Source organism: Botrytis fragariae, assembly GCF_013461495.1.
Source record: "Botrytis fragariae strain BVB16 chromosome Unknown tig00000050, whole genome shotgun sequence".
NCBI classification, from domain to species: Eukaryota; Fungi; Ascomycota; class Leotiomycetes; order Helotiales; family Sclerotiniaceae; genus Botrytis; species Botrytis fragariae.
This window is the reverse complement of record NW_023500992.1, coordinates 1,194,112-1,220,845: the sequence shown is the minus strand read 5'-3', so window position 1 is coordinate 1,220,845 and position 26,734 is coordinate 1,194,112. Positions and strand designations below refer to the sequence as shown.

General features: G+C 43.2%; 8 protein-coding genes across 8 annotated transcripts; 3 read left to right on the top strand and 5 right to left on the bottom strand.

Annotated features, from left to right (window-relative positions):
- Positions 1 to 2,771: 2,771 nt before the first annotated feature.
- Bfra_004381 (uncharacterized protein) lies at positions 2,772 to 7,400 on the bottom strand (the record flags this gene model as incomplete). The annotated part of the gene is made up of 2 exons (XM_037334788.1): positions 2,772 to 4,169; positions 4,224 to 7,400. The coding sequence occupies 2 exons, from the start codon at positions 7,398 to 7,400 to the stop codon at positions 2,772 to 2,774; spliced, it is 4,575 nt and encodes a 1,524-aa protein (XP_037193322.1).
- Positions 7,401 to 9,397: 1,997 nt separating this feature from the next.
- Positions 9,398 to 9,612, bottom strand: Bfra_004380 (uncharacterized protein; the record flags this gene model as incomplete). Its single annotated transcript, XM_037334787.1, is given in 2 exon segments — positions 9,398 to 9,464; positions 9,476 to 9,612. The coding sequence occupies 2 exon segments, from the start codon at positions 9,610 to 9,612 to the stop codon at positions 9,398 to 9,400; spliced, it is 204 nt and encodes a 67-aa protein (XP_037193321.1).
- Positions 9,613 to 9,833: 221 nt separating this feature from the next.
- Bfra_004379 (putative atp-dependent rna helicase dbp9 protein) lies at positions 9,834 to 11,756 on the bottom strand (the record flags this gene model as incomplete). Its single annotated transcript, XM_037334786.1, has 3 exons — positions 9,834 to 10,908; positions 10,957 to 11,432; positions 11,484 to 11,756. 3 exons carry the CDS (start codon positions 11,754 to 11,756, stop codon positions 9,834 to 9,836), a joined length of 1,824 nt encoding a protein of 607 aa, XP_037193320.1.
- Positions 11,757 to 12,304: 548 nt separating this feature from the next.
- Bfra_004378 (uncharacterized protein) lies at positions 12,305 to 12,910 on the bottom strand (the record flags this gene model as incomplete). Its single annotated transcript, XM_037334785.1, has 2 exons — positions 12,305 to 12,681; positions 12,760 to 12,910. The coding sequence occupies 2 exons, from the start codon at positions 12,908 to 12,910 to the stop codon at positions 12,305 to 12,307; spliced, it is 528 nt and encodes a 175-aa protein (XP_037193319.1).
- A 1,267-nt stretch (positions 12,911 to 14,177) lies between these two features.
- Bfra_004377 (putative znf1p protein) lies at positions 14,178 to 15,395 on the top strand (the record flags this gene model as incomplete). The annotated part of the gene is made up of 2 exons (XM_037334784.1): positions 14,178 to 15,108; positions 15,334 to 15,395. 2 exons carry the CDS (start codon positions 14,178 to 14,180, stop codon positions 15,393 to 15,395), a joined length of 993 nt encoding a protein of 330 aa, XP_037193318.1.
- A 3,831-nt stretch (positions 15,396 to 19,226) lies between these two features.
- Positions 19,227 to 20,447, top strand: Bfra_004376 (putative chitin- domain 3 protein; the record flags this gene model as incomplete). The annotated part of the gene is made up of 1 exon (XM_037334783.1): positions 19,227 to 20,447. One exon carries the CDS (start codon positions 19,227 to 19,229, stop codon positions 20,445 to 20,447), a length of 1,221 nt encoding a protein of 406 aa, XP_037193317.1.
- Positions 20,448 to 21,832: 1,385 nt separating this feature from the next.
- Bfra_004375 (putative impact family protein) lies at positions 21,833 to 22,693 on the bottom strand (the record flags this gene model as incomplete). The annotated part of the gene is made up of 1 exon (XM_037334782.1): positions 21,833 to 22,693. One exon carries the CDS (start codon positions 22,691 to 22,693, stop codon positions 21,833 to 21,835), a length of 861 nt encoding a protein of 286 aa, XP_037193316.1.
- Positions 22,694 to 23,700: 1,007 nt separating this feature from the next.
- On the top strand, positions 23,701 to 26,657 carry Bfra_004374 (putative alpha mannosidase family protein; the record flags this gene model as incomplete). The annotated part of the gene is made up of 7 exons (XM_037334781.1): positions 23,701 to 23,839; positions 23,893 to 23,925; positions 24,052 to 24,988; positions 25,036 to 25,127; positions 25,181 to 25,426; positions 25,494 to 25,854; positions 25,925 to 26,657. The coding sequence occupies 7 exons, from the start codon at positions 23,701 to 23,703 to the stop codon at positions 26,655 to 26,657; spliced, it is 2,541 nt and encodes an 846-aa protein (XP_037193315.1).
- Between the last annotated feature and the right edge of the window lie 77 nt (positions 26,658 to 26,734).

The following is a 26,734-nucleotide window of genomic DNA, read 5'->3' as shown; positions in this document are numbered from 1 at the left end:
AGCTTTGGCTTAATGTGCTTTATTGGAGGGGAAGAGGATGGATATCTTGTGGTGAAAGTTCGGCCGAGTAGGAAACACTTAACGCCTGGCTAGTGATGAGTGAAGTGTTGTATATGAACTTCAATTAAGGATTGTTAAGATTTTGTGTGTCATAATGTATCATCATCTTCGAGCTCTTTCCATGTGGCTTGCGAACGCTCATACACATGCTATACCTGTCAATGAAACAATATGATTGGTTGCCGTCTCGTCTCTGTTAGACCGTCTCTATTGGGCACCCAAGCTAATGTTGGCCTAATGGAGGGGTGTGTAACGATGCGTACAAACACGTTGCAAAATACGGTATAGGTCCAGCAGATAGTCTCTCTGAGCAGGAAGAGATTGAAAAATGTCAAGGCAAACTATGATTACTGCCGGGGCATCTCCCCCTGTACTGTCTTTCTTTGATTTGTTGACATGCACCAATCAACCCAGATAATTTACTTGAGAGCCAATCAACCAGCCCAACTCATTTCAAGAGTGGCACTATCGTCATTATTCCTGGTCACTGTCACTAATATTCTACGCTCAATACTAATCCATCCGATTTGAAAAGAAACGCAGGCTCCACACCAAGATCCCATAAGAAAGCATAGGATAGGCTGCGATGAATCGTGCTGAGGATACAGAAAGTTTGACCTTCACTCTGCACCTCGTCAGAAGTCTGCCCGCAAGTAAAAATCAGAAACATGGCGACTAGAACAAGTGTCAAATATCACAAATATTTGTTCCCAGTGAGGTATATTAGACGACGAGGAACCGGATCTACATTGGGTTTGCAGTAGCTAGTCTCGTGTGAATGATCTGTGGAAGCTAGTGAATGATTCACCGGTATGAGCGGAGACTAGGCTGAGTAGGTAAGCTTGCCTGGCTGTCTAGTTGTTTTATGAATACATGGGTACAAAAGGCAATACTTTGAGCATAGATAGGAGACCCGGGAAGTTGATATTGCACGCAGAACTTTCAAACCACGCCACAATTACCTGTTTCTTCTTCAAATGGTACTATCTCTAAACCCGTTCATGGAGGTGTAGGCCTACATTGATGAGTTGGTATTCAGGCTTAAGCGTTTAGTATGACAATTATCAATAGCAATCAGCGTTCTCCCATGACACGGCTCTGTATTTAAGAATTGGAATCTATTGTTGTCATTAAAGTTATCATGGTTGTCATAACTTAGATGTCGTTGTCACTAGTATTTATTACCAGATATTATGTTGTGGAGATTAACTCGAGAATATGAGCGAGATATACATGGGATTGCCGGTCGAATGGAGAGCAAGATTTTGAATCTTCCTCTAGTAAGTTCGCCTTGAAGTGGAAAGCTCATCTATTGAATTCCTCGGCATTGGCATGCAATTCACCAACTTGCTTTTCCTGCCAACCCTTACTACCTATACTTCTCCTTCTATTTCTAGATAAATCTCTGGCTAATGTGTAATTGGTTCGCCACGTTTGCAAGATACAAGGAGCCAGCAGACCATGACTAGGCGAAGACCGTAACTTCTTGCGGACCCTTGCTTTAACTTCGAATTCATGGTACACTCTTAAATTGTTACTCCAGTGTACCTAGAACAGATTCCCATCCGATTTCTTTCCAACAGTGGCTGTCACTGTAGTCTCTTTTTTGTTGCTGTCATATCTCGTTTCAGACATCGAAGAATATTCACTGAAAATGAGAGTCTCGTTTGGCTGTACTTGTACAAACGCAAAGCTTCAAACATATAATTCGGAGTTTCATTGAGAACTACTACAATGAAGATCGAACTCCGAAGGCATAAAAATTACAAAGAATCAGCTTCTTTGCCTGCCATTATACAAGCCACAATCTGAACAATCGTTTGCCGTTTTCATCACTTAATCATTATCACAAAAGTACGGAATTTGACAACAACTGCTTGAGTTCTTCAAGAAGCAGTATTAATCAATTTTCATTAAAACAACAACAAAGAAAGAAAACGCGCTGGCCTCTCCTCTCCAGTGGATCTCCTTCCCCTCACGTAGCTTTTCCCCAACGTATGTACTGTACTTGGCACAAACCCGCACCGCCCCTTTTCTCCATCCGCCTATGCTCTCAACCCCTCCACTGCCCACTCGATTTCATTACGACCCCTTTCTCCAAAACGCTTGCGGAACCTCTCATCCTGAATAACGGATTAAAAGTAAAAGGCAATAAAAAGCAGATAAAGTAAAATAAGATACCCAAATCTCACGCCCTTCCTATTGATAAACAGCAAGAAATAAACTCATCGATGAGTCCCCCAAGAGTTGTTCGTGTCATTACTACCCTTGAACGCCTAATGGTTGAACTGACTTCTGCACTTTCTTTTCCGACTGTATTATTTGTATTTGTGATAATGGAATTTTTTGGTGATTAGGCGATTATGATTGTGGTGATGGTTGATTTGATGTTGAATTTGATGAAATGGATAATTATGTTATGTCAGTTTTGGTGTGAAGTATGGATTGAATCCGATGTTATATAAGGGATAACGTGAAGTGCGGAGGTGTTGGTGAAATGGTCGATACTATGTGTAGTGAACGTATGTGATGTTGAAACGGGTGTGTGTAAGTATCTAGAGATGTGCGTGTTCGGCGGCAAAAATGAAGGATGTGGTTTGATAAAGATAAAATTTGGGCGGTGGTAAGAAATTGAACGATGATAATCGTTTCAGTAATCAATTTGCATTCATGATGAAGATGAAGAGGAAAGCACATCTACTGCTTTCGTTTCAATTAATCGGGCCCTCAGTCTTGAACATTTCCACGCTAACTTCGAATGTTTCGAAATCTGCCCAAGGAATTTGTTCGCGAGTCACCTCGCAACAAAACAATTGATCTGCTTGGATGCAATCATCTCTTCCTGCCCTCACTTGCGGGAGGATGAGTTGTTCGTACGCAGTATGCTGCTCCTCAACTTCTCCCTTGGGTTTGACTTCCTTGGCGAGATATTCGGCAGCAGCATGATTCGCCATTTCTAAAACCGTGTATAGCTTGCTCGCATCTGCAAATCCAGCAGTGCGGTCTGTCATACAGACTTTTTGAGTTTCAGGATCAATTTCCTCGACGACTTTCTCAAATCGGATCGTGTAATATCGATTGGCAAATATCGGGCGTACCAGTGTTGGATCGTATCTGTCAGCATCTTCGGAGTTCATCGGCTTAAACATGACAAAGACCTTGGTAGTCTTCTGTTCATCGTGAACGATTTGACCATGATACATACGATCAGAGTCCCACTTCTCCAGAATTTCCTGTTGTCTAAACATTTTGGTTCTCCATTCGTTGACAAGCATCTGTGCATGCTTGTTGGCCTTTTCAAGATCAAAAAACTTCTTCTTGAGAACAACTTCGTCTTCATATTCCTGAAGCGTCACTTGTGTCATTACCATATATAAATTGACCATTTTATATGATACGGGCCCCTGTGGTTTGAAAGGTACTGTTCTGACCATCTGACTAGGTGCTGCGAGTAACGGTGATTGGGTTTCTAGATTAATGGAAGATCGTGGAGGGGATTGACTCTCAAAGTATCTTGTCATATTGGGCATTGGTGGAACGATCTGTGCACTATGTTCATCGGGGTTGAGTGTAGCGGTTGCTTCTTGAGACTCTTCTCCGACATTTGGATCTTTTTCGAAAAGATCTTCTATCTCTTTCTCAAGAGCAATCTCTTCCGCAGTCCGAGTTTCTGATTGGATCTCACCGTTATTTTCGCCAGTTTTTGCAACCTCTGTAAGAGCATTATTTTTTCGAGCTTGTTCCATCATCATTTCTAGAGTTTCATCATCAATCGGATCCTCTTCAGACTCTTCCGACTCGTCCGAGTCAAAAATTGGTTCCAGTCTTTTCACTGGTTGTGGTTGGGTACGTCGAGCTGCATGCGATTGCGCCCGTTCTTTCAAAACCTCAGCCGTTTTGATCTTATGCTCTTTCAGATCTAGAGTCAGAGGATTATCATCATCCTCAATTTGATTAGAATCGCTAGTAGTATCGGAGGAAGAGACTTGTGCCACCACCATGCCAGAATCGTTAGGTATGCTGGTACCAGGAGCGGGTTCATTTTCACGTTCATGTTCGTACGATGAAGTCTTTTCTCCTGCACGATTTCTTTTTCGCTTTATCTCGCGCTTAAATCTCTGATTAGTGAAAATGAATAACAGTAGATCATTGTGGAAACATACCTCTCGCTTCTCCATTAACTTGTTAAGCCTAGCTTCCAGCTCGGAATCACCTATTACTCTACCTTCCTTACGAGCTTCTTCAATGAGTTCTTTTCCTTTCCTCTTGCGATATTCAACTGTTCTCTTTTTCGCAGATGCAGCTTTTTTCTCCTCCAATCTTGCTCTGTTCGAATTTTCCTTCCGAGCCTGTGCCGCAGCCTGGACTCTTTGGCGATTAGCTTCAATTTCCTCTCGCTCTGCCTGTGAAATCAGACGAGTTTCTAATCTACTTGAAGTAGTAGCAGACCTTACTGGTGGGGGAAGAGGAAGAGGTAAAGACAATGGAAGTGGGCGCGGTTTCGAGGCTGTAAGCTCTGTAGTAGTTTTCTTATAGGCATTCTGAGGTTCTTCTGGTTGTTCGCGAGGGACATACCCTTCGGGTTCATGTCCGGCTAGAGGTTGTAACTTAACACTGAATATGGAACCCCCTAATGACTTTGTCAGTGACTGGGTTCGTTTCTTCTTTGACGGGCTTTTTGTTGGCGCTTTTGGAGTTGCCTGCAGAGCAGCCTTATGAGCAACTGTTTCAAGGTTTGGCTCCGCAGGTATGGACTTGGCTCGTTTTTGCTTGGCAGCTGCATTCTCATTTGCTCTATTTTTGCGAATAGCTTCACGCTCTGCGTCTCTATCTTCGAGAGTCTTGTCACCACTTGGATTGAGAATTGTCTTGGCAAAGATCTCAGTCATACTAGTAGGGGGTCGATCATACCCTATGGACTGAACAATTGTCGAGTCACTACTAAAGCTTCCTGTGGTATTTTGGAGACCGTTTGAAATTTGCCGTCCGGGAGTGGCTTCGACAACTGTCTTTCGATTGTCTGAAACGAACAGTGTGTCTTCATCTTCGACTTCGATGTTTGTCGGAAGTGTGGCTTGAGGAGGTAAAGTCTTTTCCGTGTTTGAGGTTCCATTCACAGGTTTTAGTTGGGTCTGTGTAGTGGATAATGGAATTTCATTGTCTATTTCCATGCTTGTTGAAGGCGTGACTTGAGGAGGCAGAGAGTTAACTTTGTTTGAGACACCTTCCACAGCCGTAGGTTTTCTCGCAGGCTTCAATTCCGCAATCGATTTTGCTTTGACTTGCGCCTCAAGCTTTTCCAATTGCCGTTTCATTTGCTCAAACTTAGCATCATTCTCTTTCCTTTCCTTTTCTGCAGCTTGTGCTTTTTCCTCAGCAGCTTTGGCCGCAGCCAAATCTTTTTCTCTCTTCTCTTGTAGTAACTTATTTGCGGCCTTGCGTCTCTCGTCTGCATTCTGTTGCTCTTTCAAAGATTGATGATGGCGTTCGGCGTCGCGTTTGGCTTTTTTTGCTGCTACTTCTTTCTCCTTCTCGGCCTGCTCAGCCGCTTTCCTCTCGCTCTCTTTCTTGGCTCTTGCTTCATTCTTCTTTCGCTTCCTCTCGGCATCAATGAGATCTTGCTTCTCTCTCTCTTCCCGCAATCTCTGAGCTTCCAAGCGTTTAGCTTCTTCACGCTCTCTCTTTTCTCCCTCAGTTTCGCCAATAACTGCTCCAAATAGTTCTTCTTGCAAAGCTTCATTATCAGCATTGAGTTCTTGCCGGATAATCTTCTCAGCTGCTTGCTGTTGACGAATATTTTCTTCAGGCTGTTGTCCCTTATGAGGGCTAGATTCATTGGCTTGGTGCCGATGAGTATTCTGACCAGGTTGTTGTTCACTTTTAGCGCCAAGACCATCCTGATAAGAGAGTTCCATGGAAGTCGATACTCTGATCGGGCCTCTTCTCGTTGGAGTCCAGTGTTGAGGTATAAAAGGCATTGAACTGCGGGCACAAAGAGTACTTTCTGGCGTAACGAGATCGATAGTGACCCCCGAATTGTTAGATCTATTTGAATCACTGGATGGAGTTTGATGAACCTGCTCTGCGACTTCGGAATTCTTTCTTCGAAATACACTAGACTTTGGTAGAGCATTTATGAAGTTCATGGGACCATTATGAGCCCTCGCGTGAGACTTGGATCTACGGCGAAGATCAATTTCCAATGGTGTCTCGTAGACATCGTCGTCATCAATAGGACCATAATCGATCGTTCGGGCTTGATTTGAGTTGCTCTGCATGCGATCAGAGGCAACTGATCTAATTCTCACGGACTGATTATTTGGCGTATGTGGGAGTGGCTTCATCAAGGTAGACTTGTCAGTTCTCCCTTGCAATATGTTAGCAGAGGAAGGTTTGGGTACAGCAGAATCATGGCTTGACCATAATGGCGAGCGAAGTTGGGGCCCCTTTCCCTGTCTTTGAGTTCTGACACTGTACGTACCATTTTCAGTGCCCAGATATTGTGTATCACTATTGCCGTTGGAGGTTCGCGGGGCTAGACTTTGTGCACGAGAATAACCATGCCGTTGCCTTTGTTTGGGTGTACCGACTGATTCGTGATTGGCTCTTGAAGTTTCTTTACAATCTCGACCAGCTGGTCTGTGAGCATCTGTAACAGGCGGCATAGATTCGTAGGTTAGCCCCTCCTTCGTACGCCCCTTAGTTTGAGCATTCTTCTGAGGTGAAAAGACACTTGGTTGTCTGTCGAACTGCTGGCTGTAATCTTCCGTTATAGTATAGCCTTGATTCTCATATAAGTCTCTTGCACGCGAATGGCTACGAGCGACCGATTCTCTACTGACTGCCACGGTGTTTGCGACATTTTGATACCCTTCGAAAATATCATTTGCCCTAACCTTATATTGAGCGTCATTGCGGGCAACGGACTTATTGCGAGACCGCGAGATCGCCGAGATATGATCATACACAACCTCCTCTACTTTTGTTGTGCGGCCACGATCAAAGCGACTTGGGTGCTCACTCTGATGTCGCTTCCGTCTATCCTGCGCAGATTGAGCGGGACTTATCACTCTTTTATGATTGATCTGCGGTTGTTGCAAGACGACAGGGTATTCATCAGATGAGCTTTCATCGTCTGAAAAGTTTTGATAAAGCTTCATGGGTGCGTTCCGACCTCGGTGTTGTGAATGAGAAGTTTTAAGTTGTTGGTAGTAATGAGGTTGCAGTTCCGGTTGTGTTGAAGAGTGATGAGTTTTCTCCTTTTTGGATCGAGGCTGAGATTGATTTCTAGAACTGCAACTTGGTAAGGGATCAGGATCCCAGGAATCGTCGAGCTCCATTTTCGATATCAAAGCTCTGCAAAAATTTATTGAAAGATGAAAGCGTTAGTGGTTTAGATATGAAGTGATGAATTACACGGTTACGTGAAAGTCAACAAGGAGAAGTGAGCTGAATGTGTTGAATCTGTCGGGTCGTCAGTAGAAGCTCAAAATAAACCTTGAAAGATTGGAAGTTGTTGTGTTGAATAAGTACGTGGCAAGATCGTTATGTAAAGATGAACAAAAGGGGAGAGGATGATGGAAGAAGGAGAAATCAAGACGCGATACCGAGCTCTGAAGTGGCAAGGACCTTATAGAAATGTACCATTAAGTACTTCGAAGTAAGGAGAGCAGAGAATAAATCGCAATTTCTTGTGTTTTGATAAAGGAAAAAAACTTACTCGTATTCTGGTGGTGCTTTGTGGTTGTGGTTGGATTACGGAAAGTGAAGCGACAAAGTTATAGTATCAAGATTTTAGGAAGACTGGTATACCTTGACTGGTGCGACGACCAGCGCCCCAATAGGATAGACTAGTTGTGAAGAGCAGTAGGTTGACCGAGAACAATGCAGTCTGGATAAATCTGATGCAGAAATGTAAAACAAAAAGTTAGAAAGAGAAGAGGGGAAATTGCAAGAGAAACAGACCTCGAATAAGCCTCAGGATTCCTTCGAATGAATTAAACGAGATTCGGCTAGGTGAATACATGTCAATGTAGATGACCCAAACCACCTTCAGACGGTCACTTACCCCGCTCCTCAACCGAAATCTATTTTCGGATGAAGTTCACAAGGCCAAAATGTGAAAAGAGAAGTGACAATTTTGAGGAAATCATAGTTGAGAATATATGTTAAGCCTCGTTTCAGTGAGTGGGAAACAAAGCTGTCACAGATTACCAGCTACTATGGATATACTCACAACTTCAAGTGAAGAGAGAGGAGTGTAGGAATTTATCTGCATAACAGAAGTATGTGGGATGGAGTGTCATTCGTCTGTTATTGTGGTAGTAATCTATCTATCAGGAATAAATTATTCGTAGGTTAACAAAGTGAATCGTTTTATTTTCGGTGTATATGTCTGAAAATCACTCATGGACCCCAACAATTGAATTTGATACCTTACAGCAGGTTCCATTTACAACAAAGTATTGTTTCTAAATTTGCCCATTTAGTGAATTGACCTGGACTTTCAACAAGGCCTTGAAGTTGTGCTTGTATGGATTTCATCTCACACTTTTCGTACTCGGAAATGGAGAAAATTGATGGGTAATGTATGTCCAAAGCTCCTTAAACGAATATCTGTTTCATCTTGATACAATCATCCAGTTTTGTAGCCATTATTGTTACTGCATAAGTATTCATCTGGCCGATCCCCAGAATATTCAAGATAAACATAAGAGATGAATGGCTAGTTATATTCAATACTCATTGATATACCTAGGCATATAAACCTCTTTCATTCTCATTCATCCATCTACTTACAAAGTATCTAAGAGTTCTATACCTGAGTGAATAAAGCTTGTACTTCAAGTATTCAATATGTCAAAGAAAGAGATGTGGCGAGGAATGGATCCAGTTGACGAATAAAACTTATCAAAACATGGAATTGTATTCTAGATATCAGGCCCTACGATCAACCTCCGAATCTATTTTTCTGACAATTTATATCACCTCGACTCATCCAGTTTCAAGCAGGCTAACTCATGCCAATGCTCCTGCCGAGTTGAGATACATTTAGAATACTAGCAAGAAGATCCATCTTCCAAGATATACTTCATTTTATAGCACAATTAAATGCCGTGCTGAGCACAGTTCTAATGACAACCAGCGAAAGCGTTGTTGCAGTCATGATCACGTGACCAAATTATCGTTTGTGTGCTTCTTGGATACATCCACGAAGGTCAGACGTGCAACAATAACGACTCGATCATGGAACGAGACGACTTCAGATGATATGATTGGACCAAGGCATGTGACTCGACCGAGTCAAGAATCCAGCCAATCATACATAATAACATTTTCAATACACAATCTCGTTTCTTGTATTTCGCAGTGGACAACGATCATCGAGTACTCCTAAGGAGATGCTAGTGAGTACTGTTCTTCGAGTGCTGTTCGTAAATTGAAAAGTTCAATGGAAGCTCTCTCTGGAAGTCGTGCGAGATGGGTAATCGTGATCTTTGCCTTGATCAATGGCAAGGTAGCAGAGGAGCTACTCGAATTGACTAAACTCATCATAAACAATATGCACAGAGGTGTGGAGGTGTGGAGATGAGAACTATGAAATGCCGTAAAGCGATGACAGATTGCGAGATTGAGACTTTTGTTGAATCAGTTATCAAAGTCAACAGCTGCGTTCCAAACACTGACGCCTGCCATCGCAACAACATATCATCACACTACCTTGACCGTGGCCCTGACAAAAATGGTATCTTATTCAATACAGTGCTAATTAATTACTTCTTCGACTTCGCCTTGAAAGTTTTCAAAGGGTCTGATTTCCTTCCTTTTCCTCGTCCCTTCGCCTTGTGAGCCGCCCTAGCTTTTCTAATTCTATTTTCTGTCGTCTTGTGCATTGCCACAAATCCAATATCCCCACCAGTAATCCCTTTCTTGCCTTCCTTTGGGAGGAGATAATCCGGCACATGCTTCAGATGTGCTTGTACTCTGGCAGGTCGTAACTCCCCATCGTGACGAAGATGATACAAGTCGCTTGGGTTCTCTTCAAAATGACGCTTGAGCTTGTCACTCTTCATCAATTCCTGTCTAATTTCTCGGGTTTTTGCTTCCTGGACCGCAATACTCGTAACAGCTCGTAGTGCATCACCCATTCTGTATCGGAAAGCATCTACTTGCTTCATATCAAAATTATATGGTTTGACCTCCTTGCCCTTCTTTGCTTGATGCTTGACAATCTTCGCCAAAACTTTCTCGTCATTTTTCGCCGATTCAATGCTAGTCGGCTTGTGTTTTCGATATTGTTCAGATGGGATGACGAATGATAGTGCCATTCCTGTCTGGCCTGCTCGAGCGGTTCGGCCAATTCTATGAGTGTATGATTTGGATGATGTTGGAAGATCGAAATTAAGAACGCAAGCAACATTCTTGAAATCAATTCCTCGCGATACTCCGTATTCTTTATCCTTCTTTCCAGTCTTTTGCTTCTTCTTCGAGGGTTGCTTGATTTCCTTCTTTGCATCCTTTGCGTCTTCTTTCTCTTCACCAGCATCATCCGCGTCAGCTTCTTCCGCATCCTCAGATTTGGGTTCGTCCTCATCTCCCAAAACTTCGTGCTCATCCGAAGCAATGATGATATCGTAGACGTTCTTGTTGAATTCTTCGACGACATGGATACGTGAGTTGACGGGTAATTGTGAGTTGAGAATACAACTTCTTGTTCCGAATTGCTCCAAAAATAACTTCAATCGATAGCATCTATCGATGTCACCAACAAATATGATACATTTTCCTTTTATAAGTTTCAATTTGAATATGACATAAGTTAGGAGGAACTTTTCGTCTTCGGCGCACCTGTTACTTGTTAGCATCGATCGTGCAAAGAATTCGTGGACAATTTACTTCACAACGAATTGGCTAACGCCTTCTCCCTCATCCTCTGCTTCCTCCAACTGCAATACCTCAGGGTTCCTACAGAATAGTCCTTTCAAAGTTTCAACCTCACTCGTCAATGTAGCGCTCATTAAAACAGTTTGAACACCCTTGGGCATAATCTTTGCAACATTTTGCAAATCCTCATCATAACCATAAGATAAAACCAAATCAGCTTCATCAATTACCATATGTGTGAGATTTGCGAGAGAAAGTGCAGAGGTATTGGCATTCAATGAAGCTCTCGCAGGTGTCGCAATTACGATATCTGGGGAGTCTGCAAGAAGTGATCGTTGAACTGCATCGGAAACTCGCTGGGTGAGGTTGACTGCTCGGATATCTTTCGCGCAGAATGCTGTAAAAGATTCAACTGTTTTGTAGACTTGATCTGCAAGTTCTCGAGTAGGTACAAGAATGAGGGCGGTTGTGCATTGGGTGGGTGAGAGCTAAAAAGGTCAGTCTGTGTGATTACTTCGTAAGACGATTGAAAACCATACCTCTTTCCTCTTTAATATCGAATGGAGTATTGGTAGTAAGTAAGCAGCAGTTTTTCCAGATCCAGTCTTTGCTCTAGCTAAGATATCGCGGCCTTCCAATGTGAGCGGAATTGCTTTGCTTTGTACGAGTGTTGGTGATTGAAAGTTTTGCTTTGCGATTCCTTGAAGTAAACGCGCATCCAGTCCTAAACTAGCAAAAGTGACATTCTCTTTTGTGGTATCGGATCCCTCTGTTGGTACAGGAACATCATTGGCATCGAGTTTACGCTTCATGGTTGGTTTTGTGAGTATAGAAATAAAATGATAGAAAAAAGTTGTTTCTTGAAGTTCAATTTGCTTGGACATGAAATTATTTTTGCAACTTATCAGAAGCGGAGCATTCGATAAGGATATTATGTAAGCAATGTCTTTCACTATCCGTGAACATTGGGAATAATTCATACCATAGCATCTTTCATGCCAGTATCATGCGCCTAATTGATCAATTGCTTATGATCATATACTATTAATAAATATCCTTCAAAAGGCAAGATCATCGCGCATCTGAGAGATCACCTTGTACATTCAAGGTGTGCCCTATTCTCAGATTCATTGAAGCCATTCCGAGATCAAGACTTATGATGAGTTCATCACGTAGTCATTTGGCTATGGTAAAATCAACGCTTTACATTCAAAGGAGAATCTATCTCAAGCTTTCTAGTTTTTGAAGCATCAACAAGTGTAGTCTTTGTAAATTGATTGGTAGTAGTACTGCCATCATCAATTCGCCAAAACACCAGTTTATGAGCTCCATCAAGCTTTCCATACGCACCAGCAATACCTCAACTTCCCAAAGTCCAAACCCTCCTAGCCATCTCCTCATCTTTTGGCAACGTAACCCATCCAGCAACAATCCATGTCCAATCCCAATTGATCCATAAAGCAACTCTCTGACACCATAGCTTTTGTGCCTTACCAATATCCGTGCCATTATTCCAGCTCACCCTCCCCATAATTGCCACCACCCTATCTACATCATTGATTTTTCCCAGCCAATGTACATCTGCTCTTTCTACCTGTCTTGCTCTTTTCTCCGCCGCGATGTTTGTTTTTCTGTATGGTTTTCCCTCAATTCTACCGGCAGTACCAGGTGCACATCCGATGTAGATTGTGGTAGATGCGTCGACGAGACCACTGCCCCATCTTGGACGGTAACCGACTAAAGAGTTGGAGGAATCAGCAGTTGCACCACATGAAAATCCTAAGACAAAGTCGCGAGGAAAAGAGTTTTACTCACGAGCGTAGGATGATGGGGTACGAGAAATTCTACTTGGAGAATAAAAACGAATGTAATAGAGTTGGTAAGGTGAGGATGCGGATTCGATAGGCGAAGCGACGTTGAAATCTTTAAGACCAGTCTTAGTTGGCTGTGGGGCTGTGTTCTCCATTATGAAGGTCGTAGATTCTTGCAGATGCTTTCCTAAATGCAAGGGATTCCTGGTGACTTCTCCAAATTCTGGGAGAACTTCTTAGAATGAGTTCTCTTGCAAGTCAGTCTTTCTGTGATAGATATGCGGAGGGTTTGTGACTCACTCAAAATTCCTATCGATCCAATCTCGAGCTTGAGTCTTTAAGTTGTGAGTGTCAAGAAGGGTTTCAAGGAAGAAAGGAAAGCTTCCGGGGAAGCAATGTATTAGCCAGGTTCCCAGAATGACACCATAATAAATCAATTTCTGAAATCGAGCCACTAAACCTTCCCATCTCGAGCTGAAGTACCTGTCTCATATACAATAACTTCAGCCTCTTTCAGGTGGGATGATGTATGCCCAATGCCTGATCCGACAGTGAAACTAAAAGTTCTCAGCGTAATTCGTATTCTCGAACTTTTACAAAATCACCCATGCTCTCCCAGTAGAGAATGTAATCGTTATGCAATTCATAAAGGGTCTCTCATAGAGTGATCGATTATTGTCTCAGAAAAGAAAATACGTTAATATTATCAAGTCAAAACGGTGAAATGCACATCTGAAACTCGTCTGAAAATAATCCTCCATTCAATTACTAAAAATTCAAACAGTCAAGAAAGAACAGTAAATTTGCAGACCCAAGTGTGATCGCGAGTTTAATCCACAAGGTCCTAGTTCTGATACATACGAATTCATCTCCTTGAGTGAACATGAATCATTTGCTCCATTTCAAAATCTAGATCAAGATGGCAAAACCGTTATCTGTAAGAGATTTCTTCGTGAATCGGATAGATGGTCTAGGGTATTTCATTTGATGAAACGGCCACATCGTTGACCACCTTCCAGAAGAATCCTAAAATGTAGGTCGGAAACCCCAATAAATAGTTGGATAGTCATCTGATCTTTTTGGGGAATACTGACAACTGGAAATCACAATATCAAGGTCAACACAAGTTATATCGAGAGACACAGTACGCAAAAGAGTTGATACAGAATATGCATGGCATGCAGCCGTACATTCGACCTACATTCTAGCTGCAACGAGCATGAAACACTTCCATCTGAAAGGAAGTTTTAAATTGTCATTCACAGACACAAAAACACACTTCCTTTCCTTCCCTCGTGTCATCTTGTTAATCGTATCTATGTTTTTGATCACTCAAAAACAAAATCCTCAACACCACATAAAATACACAAAACCATCTGTCCGAAACAAACAACAATCTTCCTATCGAAGAAGCCATTCACAATGGCACGATGGGATGCTCGAGAAACCTTCTCCATTGACCCGAATGCCACAACTTCATTCACTTGCGTGGGCATAACTAAATCCGAGAATCGCAGATGCCACAACGCTATTGGGAAGCTAAAATGCAACACAGCAGCCAAATTACTAGATGAACTTTCAGCATTACCTATTTCTGGACAAGGCTACAATGAAAGACGGCTAAAAGGAATAATAAAAGAGCTACTTGATGAAGTACTTTGTTGGAGACACAAAGATGGAGGAGGGCACTCTCAGATCGAAAAAGTAGAAAAAGAGTGGTGGTGCAAGGTGCAGATGGCGCAAGCAGCGACGAGAAATAATGGAAGGCAACAGCCGGCGCAGATGGTACAGCGGAGGAGGGAATATCGACCTGTTGCGGACGTGGAGCCAGCTGTTGCTGAATGGGCTTCTCAGTGTCTCGAATTGAATCCAATAGAATTTGCGGATCAAATACGGGTTCTGGAGGAACGTCTGGCTCGCGATGAGGCAGAGAGAGCGGAATTGACGATGCGGGTAGAGGAAAGGAGGAGAATATATGAGAGAATACGAGAGGAACAGAGGCGAGCAAGAGAGAGGGAGAAGCGAGAAGCAGCAATGCGGCGAAGAGAAGAGGAGGAGAGACGACGAGATGTCGAGAGAATTCAAAGAGAAAGACAACGGGAAGCGAATAGAATTCGCGATGAAAGAGAAGAAATGATGAGGATGGATAGAGAATTTGCATTAAGGCTGGTAAGAGAAGAGGAGGAAGAAGAAGAACTAAGAAGAGAAGAAGAAGCAGAAGCAGAAGCACAACAACAACGAGCAGCACTAAGAGCATTGCGGAGGGTCGAGAATGGGCGACAAGCACAAGTGCCGTATCTTTTTGCAGTACCGCAACTATTCCGGCCTCGTCCTGTTCAACGCGAAGTCCAACGTAAGCCCCTTGGCGATTGTTATTCCTGCCTCGAACCCATCCACCGACATGAAGACGCGGATTGGTGTCGAGCGGAGTGTGGGCAAAATATCTGTAACGGATGTCTTCAGGAGTGGATGAGAAATCAAGTAGGGAGAGAACTTAGATGTGGCGTTTGGTATTATTGTCCCTTTCTTTTCTTCCACGACCTTTGTGAGACAAATTACTAATTTTTACATGTGACAGTCGAGCAGTTTGGAAATTCGAGGACGCATAAGAAGCTGGCAATGCGATACTGGGAAATTTAATTTTAATTCGGCGTTGAGAAGGATCTTGGAATTTGATACAGGGGTTTGTGTTTGTTTGTTTTTAGAAAAGAGGGATGATCTGATGGAGATATTGTATTGATATGAATAACCTTAGCCCTTATCCCAAATATTTGATTTAAAACATAGTGCTACAGCTCAGTTTTTTTTATCACGATACCTTAAACTATTAAGAAATCAGTATTCTTTTATATAATATTCCCGTTCTGAAGCTCTCATACTTGCTAGGAAAACGACGAAGGCATGCACCATCGACCAACCTTAGCATTATTTCCCGTAATTGACAGTCTCCCACGACTTGAATAAACAATGCTGGCTATCCAATGGATGGAAGAAATTTATATAATGGCATACTGTTGGAAGTTGAAACGGGAGGATTTGAAGTTTCTTGGCAAGGGTGAATAGAGAGGGTTGACAGGAGCGCTTCCAAGCATTGGCAAGTAACCTTGTGGAAATGAAATCGAAGAAAAGACAATTGATGAACTTTTAAAAGTTTTGAAATGGGGCATGTGAAGGATTTTGGTAAAAGTGAGGGGCGAATATGGGAAGGTATGAACGGCCTTTGAAGTCGTTGTGAGAGTAAAAGTGTTGAAATTAAATCAGAGAGGTATAGATTAAATTGGCGTGATGCAGGACTTTCTTTTTGAGGTGAATAGTCTTGAGTTACTGCTCAAGCATAGCTCAACTTGCAGAATAGGAATATGGCAATGTTTTGACGATAGTAACAATACGACAGAATGCTAGATCCAACTTTACGAAGGCATGATCATGGCACTGTCGAGCTTAGGTATTCATACCAACTCAGCCCAAAATGTATCTCTTGAGTCATTGAAGACCAATATGAGAACAGACAATTTGACATATGAAAGATTCCCAGCATTTAGCTAGTAGATATCCCTTCGCCACAACCGCATTCGAGATACTAAATAGATCAAGCACGAAATGTTTCCACTTCCCACCACTCGGACAATACCCCCAGCTCCATGATCAGCTGAATTCTCCGACTGTAAAGACGATCTAGGTCTTGCCACCGGACGAACAGAAGAAATGCATGAATAACGTTCCTTAAACGAAGCTTCAATTTGACTGATCTACTCGAGACATCTAGGAATAACCTCGAACTGAGTACATGTGGCTGTGCGATCAGATTCTTATGCGACAGACAAGGCACGTGCAGTGGGGAACCTGGACGTTATTTGTTTCAATCTAGGAAGGATGCAAATGTTGTACAATAGCCCGTGATGGCGACCTAGATTCCGGCTTGAAAGGGTGAAAAGGGTCAAAGAAACCCGAAAGGATGAGAATGGCCCCCACAGTGGGGGAAGTAACAATTCTGTTAAGCGCGCTTATCTTGATAACCAACCAAGAATTTCTATCTATAATCATATCTTATGGGAGTTAGTGTAGGATTGGGGTCATTTACGGCGTCTCATAATCACGATGACGATTTCAACCGCCTATAGGACCCCTCAAGAGTCAATAAGTACCGGCCATCCGCAAAATCTCCGAAATGTTATTCATCAACAGTCGAGACGTGTGTTTCACGATCAGCTTAACCGCGAGAGGCAAGGTTAATAGAGCATCCATTCAACAAGGATTGATTAACATGATCGACAAACTCCGAAGTAATTCTTCGGATGAGCAAGCATCTAAGTGAATGAACGAGAAACATTTGGACATTTTCAACAAATAGATTCACGATAAAACTAGAAGGTGCAATACTGGTATGTGAATTATTCTTGGCGCCTAAAGATCAGGTGGTCATGGGTCAAAGGATTCAAGAATACGATCTATGGAGTCAAAAGTTCTTTTGCGTTATTTGCTGGTGGATACTATAGACTCTCACGAGTCGTCGTATACGGCCGTGGCGGCAACCTATCCAGTTGTAAAGGGAATCCTTCATACACTAACTTAGTTGGCTAGCCCCTGCCAAGATGTTTATTCCCAGCTCCCGTGTGGAGGACTATTTGTGATAAAAGGGGGACTTTCATATCTTAGCGTATATGCAAGACGATTGGGTTTTTTCATATAAAAGGAAAATCATGAAAATCCAGGGGTTCGGGCTGCAGGAACAGAAACAAAAAGATTTTGTTTGGATACCTACGAAGTAACTGCATCATCACGTAATTGGCTTATGGACTGCTGTCGACCTCTACTTATGTAGGCCTCTTGCATACGCGCAACGGCAATGCAGTACAATTCAGATCGGTTTGTTGGCTCTGATTCCAAACGAAACCCCTCTCAAGCCCAACGGATGATTTTCAATCCATAGGCTCAACGCGATAGAATGCAAGAAAAACAAAATCATCCATTAAGAATCCATGATTCAAAATATTGACTGGTATCCCTCTCTTCCTTCTGATCTTCGTATGAATTCGAATAATGCCGATAAACCTGACTCTTCCATACATTTTCTCTACTCCTTGAGAACTGTGGATATTACTCAGGGGCCAATAATTCCAGAGATTCGTCCTTTCAGTGGCACAGCATGCACAGCATGAGGTTTCGCCATTAACCGAAGCAAGGTACAAGAGCCTATCAAATGCCATTTTCCCCTGCAGATTCTCAATCATTCAACGTCTGTGCTAACCACACAAACCACATCCCATCTATACTGATTCAAAATCATCCACATTCATCCTAAATGGTACGAAATAGTACCAATGCTTCAGATGTATTTCTTCTTCGATCACATAGCCACTTCAACTGGCTATGTATTATGTCAAGCTACCATTTCTCTAGCCTTGCGAGAATGGGTCATCTAAATGTAGTGGATTTTAGATCCTTGAGACCCTTGAAATTCCCACATGGGACGTTTGTCGACCAGGTAGAGACAGAAGATATGCGGGCGACTATGACCAATTAAGCCATGGTTTCCGACCTTCCTTGCTGCAGTTCTTGCAATTCACTATTCTCTTGGGCCGAAAAGGAAGTCCTTCTCACCCATGTCCCGTTTGGAGATATCTTGATCGACTCTCAGACTGAGAGATATAAGATGGTCAGGCCCGTCCCACCTTGAATTATCTCGGCATCCTTCTCTCAATTCCAACTCTCCTTCGAGCACTTGCTTCTTCCTTCAAAGGGCATTTACCTTTTTGTTTGTAAAATTCGTCTTCCATCTTTTCGAGTATTTCTATTTCTCATTTGTCTGTGACAAGAGAAAATTTTCAATACTACTACATTCCTTCAGACACTTTCAGCGAAAGAACGAATTCCATTCCTTTACCGACACATTCAGAAGAATATCGAATTCTTCGACCTTGAAACAATAAACTCTTTGAAGGTACGTGAAACAATGCTTGAATCTTTTCTTTGTCCTTGTCGTTATCGCAAAGTGGAATCCTCTTGCAATTTCGAAAATTCCTTTGTCATTTTATTTTCTTGTCTTTCGTTTCGTCGTCGTCGAATGAGACAATAGGATTCGCTTACACACCATGTTTAATCATTATTCTCTATTGAAGTGTCATTTGAGAGAGTGAATAATCTGAATAATCTCTTCGGTTACTATTCCTTTCGCTTCATAACAATAAACAATTGTTTAATTATTGTTGTGATTCTATTTTCTATTGTAAATTTCGAGAACAGTCAGCCTCCTCGAATAATATAATATAAACTGGGCATTCCGACTGACCTCGATCTTTTTTTCCTCATTCCAGATTATAACCACATCCATTCTCTACAAGTACAACACGATCTTTCGACTTTAACAACAATCTTTCAACTGCACTGCACAAATAGAGCAACTCTATACAACAACAAACTACAAAGATTTTTCCGTCAGGCACGATTAAAATCTTCAACCACTCATTCAATATGTTTTCCAAAGTATCCATCGTAGCATTGGCTCTCGTAGCTGTTAGTAATGCTCACATGATCATGACCAGCCCAGTTCCATATGGAGTCGACACTCTCAACAACTCTCCTTTGGAAGCAAGCGGAGCCGACTTTCCATGCAAGCAAAGAGATGGAGTCTACGCAGTCACCACTCAAAACACCATGGAACTCGGTGGATCTTATGATCTCGCATTCAAGGGCAGTGCCGTTCACGGAGGTGGATCTTGCCAAGTATCTATCACCTATGATGAAACCCCCTCTGCCTCTAGCACATTCAAAGTCATTCACTCCATCGTCGGCGGTTGCCCCATGAAAAATATTGCCGGAAACAACGGAGACAACAAAGATACTGTCGATCCAGATACCTACAATTTCACCATTCCCTCAACTCTTCCAGCTGGTAAAGCAACCCTCGCATGGACTTGGTTCAACAAGGTCGGAAACCGTGAAATGTACATGAATTGTGCACCCGTTACACTCACCGGCGGCTCCAGCAAGCGCAGCGACCTCATTGCACGCGACCAAGCTGCTTTCAGTGCTCTCCCAGACATGTTCACTGCCAACATCGGCAATGGTTGTTCAACAGCTGATTCTAAGGATGTGGCTTTCCCCAACCCAGGTGATTCCGTTGAGTATGATGGAGGCTCCACTGCAACTGCTACCGCTGCACCAACTGGATCTTGTGCTGCCGCTGTCAGTGGTGCCGCTACTGCAAAGCCTACTGGAGCCACTACCGCTGTGGCTTCATATGGTACAGCTCCCGCAGCGACCGCAAGTTCGCTTCCAGGAGGCGTCTTCGTCTCAATTGCTACTGGTACTGGTGTCGCTACTTCCGCCGCGACCTTGGCAGCAACTTCAGCAGTTGGAGTCGTCCCCGCTGTTGCTACCACCGCAGTCAGTGTTCCAATAACCCCAACTTCTGTTACTTCCGCTGTAGCACCAGCTGGAACCGGCGCTTCATCAACTTCCTCTTCAGGAGCCCTCACCGGCGCCTGTACAAGTGAAGGAATGTTTAACTGCATTTCTGGAACCTCTTATCAACAATGTGGTAGTGGCACCTGGAGCGTCGTCATGCAGATGGCTTCCGGAACCACCTGCACCAGTGGCCAAACGATGAGTTTGGTCATTGCCAAGAGAAACGGAAAGGGATTGATGCGCCATGTTGCTCGACGGGGACTGGGTGCCGAGATGTTTAACTAAATCAGCTTGCTGGTTTTCTTCATTCACTCTCAGATCCTGGTTGGCTAGATGACGAGAACAGGAGATTTGAGCTCGCAGGACGTTCTTGAATCGAGGATCCGATCGGGATAGATGAGATTTTCTTCATGGATTCTGAGCATGGCATGATGCATTTACACACACAGCACAGCGCGCGTTGCATGTCCCATCTTGTTTGCTTACAGGATGGGGTGGACACTTTTACAATTTGTACATATTATTCTACTACTTTCTTTCTATTTTCTTGTGATACTACACCTTCGTTGCCTTTAAAGGCTCTTGTGATGATGACTTATGACTGGAAAACGGGATTGGTGCATGGATGGATGGACGGACGGCGGGGGATTATCACCAGGTGTGCAAAAGAGACAGGCAGGAAGGGCGGGTATGCATAGATAGAGATTTCATTCACTGCAATGGATTTATATCAAACATTTAAATTGAGTTTGCTGTGATTACGAACGTACATGCAAACGTGAATGTGAATATGATTGTGATTGTGGATGTGAATCAAATTAAACCAATGAGTAAGTGGTCTCTTGATGATTACCATACCTAGCAATCTAGTAATCAAATCAAACCTTGAAGTCCGCCACTTTATCCCACTCCTACTACTGCTATCAGAATATATTTGCATGATCTGACTGTGCCTTCAGAATATCAGCCTTGGCCAATTACAACCCTCGATCTATGTTCAAACGGTATATCCCCAATTTAGGTGTGAGATTCCCTCCAATTCTCAGGCCAACAGGGTCAATCAATCTACACAGCGGTGTTTATTTCATCTTTTCATGACTTACCTTCTCACAGCCGTCCCTTTGATACTCTCCACTTGAATGATCAGTAGGGAAATCATATGGCACACACGTACTTGGGTAGATAGATATAACCACGACCCGGAACAGTGTTTAGTGAGTCCAACACGTCCAAGCAAACATACTTTTTTTTCCAAATTCAAAACATATAAAATTTGATCATCCGTATGTATTTAATGATCCCCTCACTGTTGATGTCATTTAATCTTTTCAAAGGTTCTGCGAAGACATTAGTAGCCAAATATCCTCTATTGGACGTATGGATGAAAGTCGAGGGTTTGGTTGAGTAGATACATTACTTAGATAGGAGAAGAATCTACGAAGAGTAACTTTCGTTATGCTGGAGCCCGGTACCTCATATGTCCTGGTTGTTTTGGCCCTTTTACTTAGTAGTACTTTGGTTGTAACTTTGGATGTATTGTAGACTTGGTGGGTTGAAGCTCGTAGGAAATTCAATGTCATATGCTCCTGCACATATAGCCAAAGCATATGAATATCCAAAGTTGGATCCCTAGTATACCATACCTCTCTCAAGCTTAACCTCACCCCTTATCACTTTTTCCCCTTCTTTCCCTCTTTTCCATCTCCCTTCTCAACCACAAATCCACCCTTCACAAAAGCATCTCTTGCCACTGCATTGATAACAGCAAACCTCCTCGCTCCTAATTTCTGTCCTCCATACCACCTTGTAACAACCACCATCACATTCCATAGATCCATCAGCTGCATTAAGTGCAGAACTCTTCCTCCCGCCGCAGATTCTCCATCGTCATCGCAATCCTGGTATGTTATGCCCTCCGGTGTTTTGATGCGCCATGCTGTGATGTTATGGGTTGCAGAACGGACTTTTTTGTCCGAAGCAAGGAGATGTTGTATATATTGAGCTGCAAGAGCAGGAGAAGAAACGGAGATGCAGCGTGCGATGAATGTGGATTTCAGTTCGGTGGTGACTGAAGAAAGTGTCCAATTGGGAGGTTCGATATCTATATCCCCATTCGAAGTATCTCGTTTACGTTCAACGGCTGTACCTTCCACATAATCTGCGAACTCTTCTCCTTCCTCGTCTCCTCCATCGTCCTCCTCCTCTCCAGCGCCAAACCCCTCTTCGACCTCCTCGATAACATCAAATAGACAAACCTCTCCCACCTTCCAAGTTCTCCCCACAATATCCCTCACGAAATCTACCAGCTTCCCTGCATCACCCTTCTTCGCATTCTCTCCAGAACTCTGTGCTCCCAATATTATAGGTGGAACATCTGGGTATGCTGCTGGGAATTGTATTCGAAGTGAGGTGGCGTGATTTGGGAGAGCGAGAATGTAAATTTCATCTGGAATTTCGTGCGCGGAAGTAAGAGTCGAGGAATCGTAGATGGAGTTTATGGCTTCAATCTCGTTAAGTAGGTCTTCGCTCATTGTGGGTGTTGGGTGCTGAGACTGGTATTGAGGGTTCGACCTTGATTAACGAATGATTAACCGATGTTCTGCCGATATCTAATCATCAGGATAAATGCCTCCCACCCCCCTCTCAACATCCCCTTCATTCTGCTTTTCTTCTATCTGCACCGTCTTCCATAGTTCTGGACACAGCATTCAATACTTAATCGGCTTCACAACCGGAGAGGAACGCTAATGCATGACTGAGTAAATACAGAACGTGGATTTTGATCACAACAGCAGCGCACATGAACTGCTGCAGTACAACATGCTACAACAACGGGTTCAATTGAATCATGAGATGCGAGCAAACAAGAAGCTGCATAGTTTCTACACACAGGAAATGAGTTCTAGTTTCTTGATCCAGTCGTTGTTCGATCTGGCTGGTATGATCGGCACGCATCCTTGAAAAGGTTTCAGGACCAAGTCAGGAAATAGAGACAAACATCGAAGAACATCTATCAGATGGACAAGAGATCTAATTTAACCTGAAGGTCTAATCTACCGGTGTTGGTCCTTATCAAGAACGATAGTGCGGAATACCCGGCAGATGATTGCGGGGGACCTGCATAAGGAGCGCGGGGACATTTTTATCGTGTCGAAGATATATTGAACAATGCATTTCATTCGCTGTTGCGCCTAGCACTGTAACCACACAATCCGGATTCCCCTGCATATCACATACACTATTTCTATCTGCTAAATTAAAGCATGTATTTCATTTCCATTCGTGAAGTTATTGCAACTCACTTGTCAACCAGGAAAGCTCCTGTAACGTATGATTAGGGTTTATTAGCTTCCTTAATGGGAACTGATATGCGGCCTTTATGGGCAAGGACAACTGCACGTGCAGCATTGGTTCTGTACCCCTATCTTTGGGCACACTATAAGATGGTCGAGTAGATCTTATAAAGTCCGGGCTCTGTTTATTCTGGTTCCTTTACGGTGACAGTCTCTGTGTTACTTGCTTTCATTTACTGCCAGTCATGGCTTTCTTTAACAGTCTGTATTTGACCGTGCTCTGCACGGTTTTTTGCCTGGTCGCGGGTCAGAATGGTACCACTAACTCATCGATGTACGATGTACTCGATTATGTTGATCAATTGATTGGAAGTAGTAATGGAGGTTCGATTCTCGAATGCCAACCTTTCTTATTCCTGCTGACAGCATCTTGAAAGGAAATGTGTTTCCTGGTGCAACAGTTCCTTTTGGTAAGCAACTAATGAGACTGACCGTGAGGTCCGTCAGCCTCCGATCGAAACTGCGATGGGGATATCGACTGGAAAAATGTCCATCGCTTCAATATATAGATCAATCTTGTATTAACGGCTTTATAGGAATGGCGAAAGCTGTGGCAGATACGAATTCTGGAAGCAACCAGGGTGGTTTCACGACTGATGGTAGCAATATTACTGGGTTTTCTAGTATGCATGATTCTGGAACCGGAGGTTCTCCATCTTTGGGGAACTTTGCATTATTTCCTTATGCCGGATGCAAGGGAGATACTGTAGACGGATGTACTTATCCAAAGAAATCAAGAGCCACCCCTTTCGTTGCAGATTCAGTCAAGGCATCTCCAGGATATTTTGGACTTACATTATCCAGTGGTGTTGCTGTGGATATGACGACAACACAACATACATCATTGTTCAGATTCAAATTCCCAACCACTTCGAATGGAAATGCTTCCAGCCCATTAATCTTGATGGATTTGACGGACTTGTCTGACTCTCGTCAAGATAATGCCAGCGTCTCTGTTGATGCTACTACTGGAAGAATGACCGGGAATGGCAAATTCTTGCCTAGTTTTGGCAGTGGAAATTACGTTCTGTACTTCTGTGCAGATTTTTCGGGTGCTTCCATTCGAGACAATGGTATTTTTGTCAACAGCCGTGCTAGTGCTGATGTCAAGGATCTCAAAATTTCACGTTCAATTAATGGCTATCCTCTTCCGGGAGGAGCATTTGTTCGTTTTCAGTCACCCGGCGATGGAATTCTGGCACGTGTTGGTGTCAGCTATATTAGCAGCGATCAAGCATGTGCAAATGCTGAAGCAGAAATTCCCGATTTCGACTTTGCTGCTGTACAGAACACCGCAGAGACTACCTGGCGCAACAAGATCTCGCCCATTAAAGTTTCGACGGCAGGAATTGACTCTTCGATTCTGACAAACTTTTACAGTGGAATTTATAGGACCATGGTCAATCCACAAGACTATACCGGTGAAAATCCGTTGTGGCAGAGTGATGAACCCTACTTTGACTCCTTCTACTGGTAGGTTTTGATCACCAACCTTGAAAATATTGCTTACCCCGTTTTAGCATTTGGGATTTGTTCCGTTCTCAGACACCATTCTTGATAGTGTTGGACCCTTCCACTGTGGCTAGAATGGTTCGTTCGCTCATCGATACCTGTTGGTGTCCCCCCGCATCTATACAACACGTGATCCACTAATATCAATCTCAGATGTTCACGAAGGATGGCTTCCTGACTGCCGTATGAGTCTATGTAAAGGATTCACACAAGGTGGTTCAAATGCAGACAACATCCTCGCTGATGTTTACATCAAAGGCATTACTGAAGGTATAGATTGGGATCTTGGCTACGAGGCTGTTGTCAAGGATGCGGAAGTCGAACCTTACGATTGGTCAAGTGAGGGGCGAGGCGGTCTGGATTCATGGAAAGCACTTGGATATATACCCGTTCAAGATTGTATGTCTCAGTTTTACAAACTTCTCAACAGTCTTCTTGTCAAGGAGTTTCAACTAATAATATATAGTTGACTACAAGGGCTTTGGTACCATGACACGAAGTGTCTCCAGAACGCTTGAATATAGCTACAATGATTTTGTGATTGCAAGCATGGGCGCTGGTCTAGGAGGTCGCGAATCAGATGTCCAGAAGTATCTCGAACGAAGCGAAAATTGGCAAAACCTATATAACGATGCACAAACATCATACCTCACGAATGGTACTAATACAGGCTTCAAAGGATTCTTCCAACCAAAGTATCTCAATCAAACATGGGGACTACAAGATCCTTTAAAGTGCAGCAATATAGACTACAATCCCAATAGTGTTTGCTCATTGCAAAACTCAGGTGCCGAAACTTTTGAAAGTAGCATTTGGGAATATTCATTGTATGTACCGTTGTTTGTTTTCAATCTCTTGCCAGATTTGAAGCACCCAGAACCTAACTTGCATCCTCAGTTTCGTACCCCACGATCAAGCAAGTCTCATTACCACCTTTGGAGGGCCCGCAGCATTTGTAAAACGTCTAGACTATCTCCATGATAATAACATAACATACATTGGGAACGAGCCCGCTTTCCTCACCGTCTATCAATACCATTACGCCGGTCGTCCAGCCCTCTCAGCTCGCCGCTCCCACTTCTACATCCCATCATTTTTTGCCCCCACAAACGATGGACTGCCAGGTAATGACGATTCTGGTGCTATGGGCTCCTTCGTCGCTTTCAGTATGATGGGACTCTTCCCCAATCCAGGTCAGGATGTCTATCTTATCATCCCTCCATACTTCGAATCTGCATCCATTACCTCTCCTCTCACAAACAAAACCGCGACGATCAGAAATATCAATTTTGACCCCTCATATAAAAATATATACATTCAATCAGCAACATTGAATGGGAAACCTTATACCAAGAATTGGATCGATCACAGTTTCTTTACGGAAGGAAAGGAATTAGTTTTGGTATTGGGAAGCAGTGAGAGTAGTTGGGGAACACAAATCAGTGATTTGCCCCCGAGTTTGGGTGAGTACGTGGGTTATAATGGGACTGGAAATAACACTGCGAGTGGACAGCCGATCACTGGATTGGCGGGGAGAGCGGTAATTTTTGACGAGAGGGTTGTGCCGGCTAGTGGGAATGAGTTGGGAGCTAAGACTGGGGGTAGTTATTGGGCTGAGGCGGCAGGTTAGGGTTGTGAATAGAGCTGCTTGCACGATCAGATGAATTGGAATGAAATACTGGGTGTTGGTATGTTTGTGGATGAGCA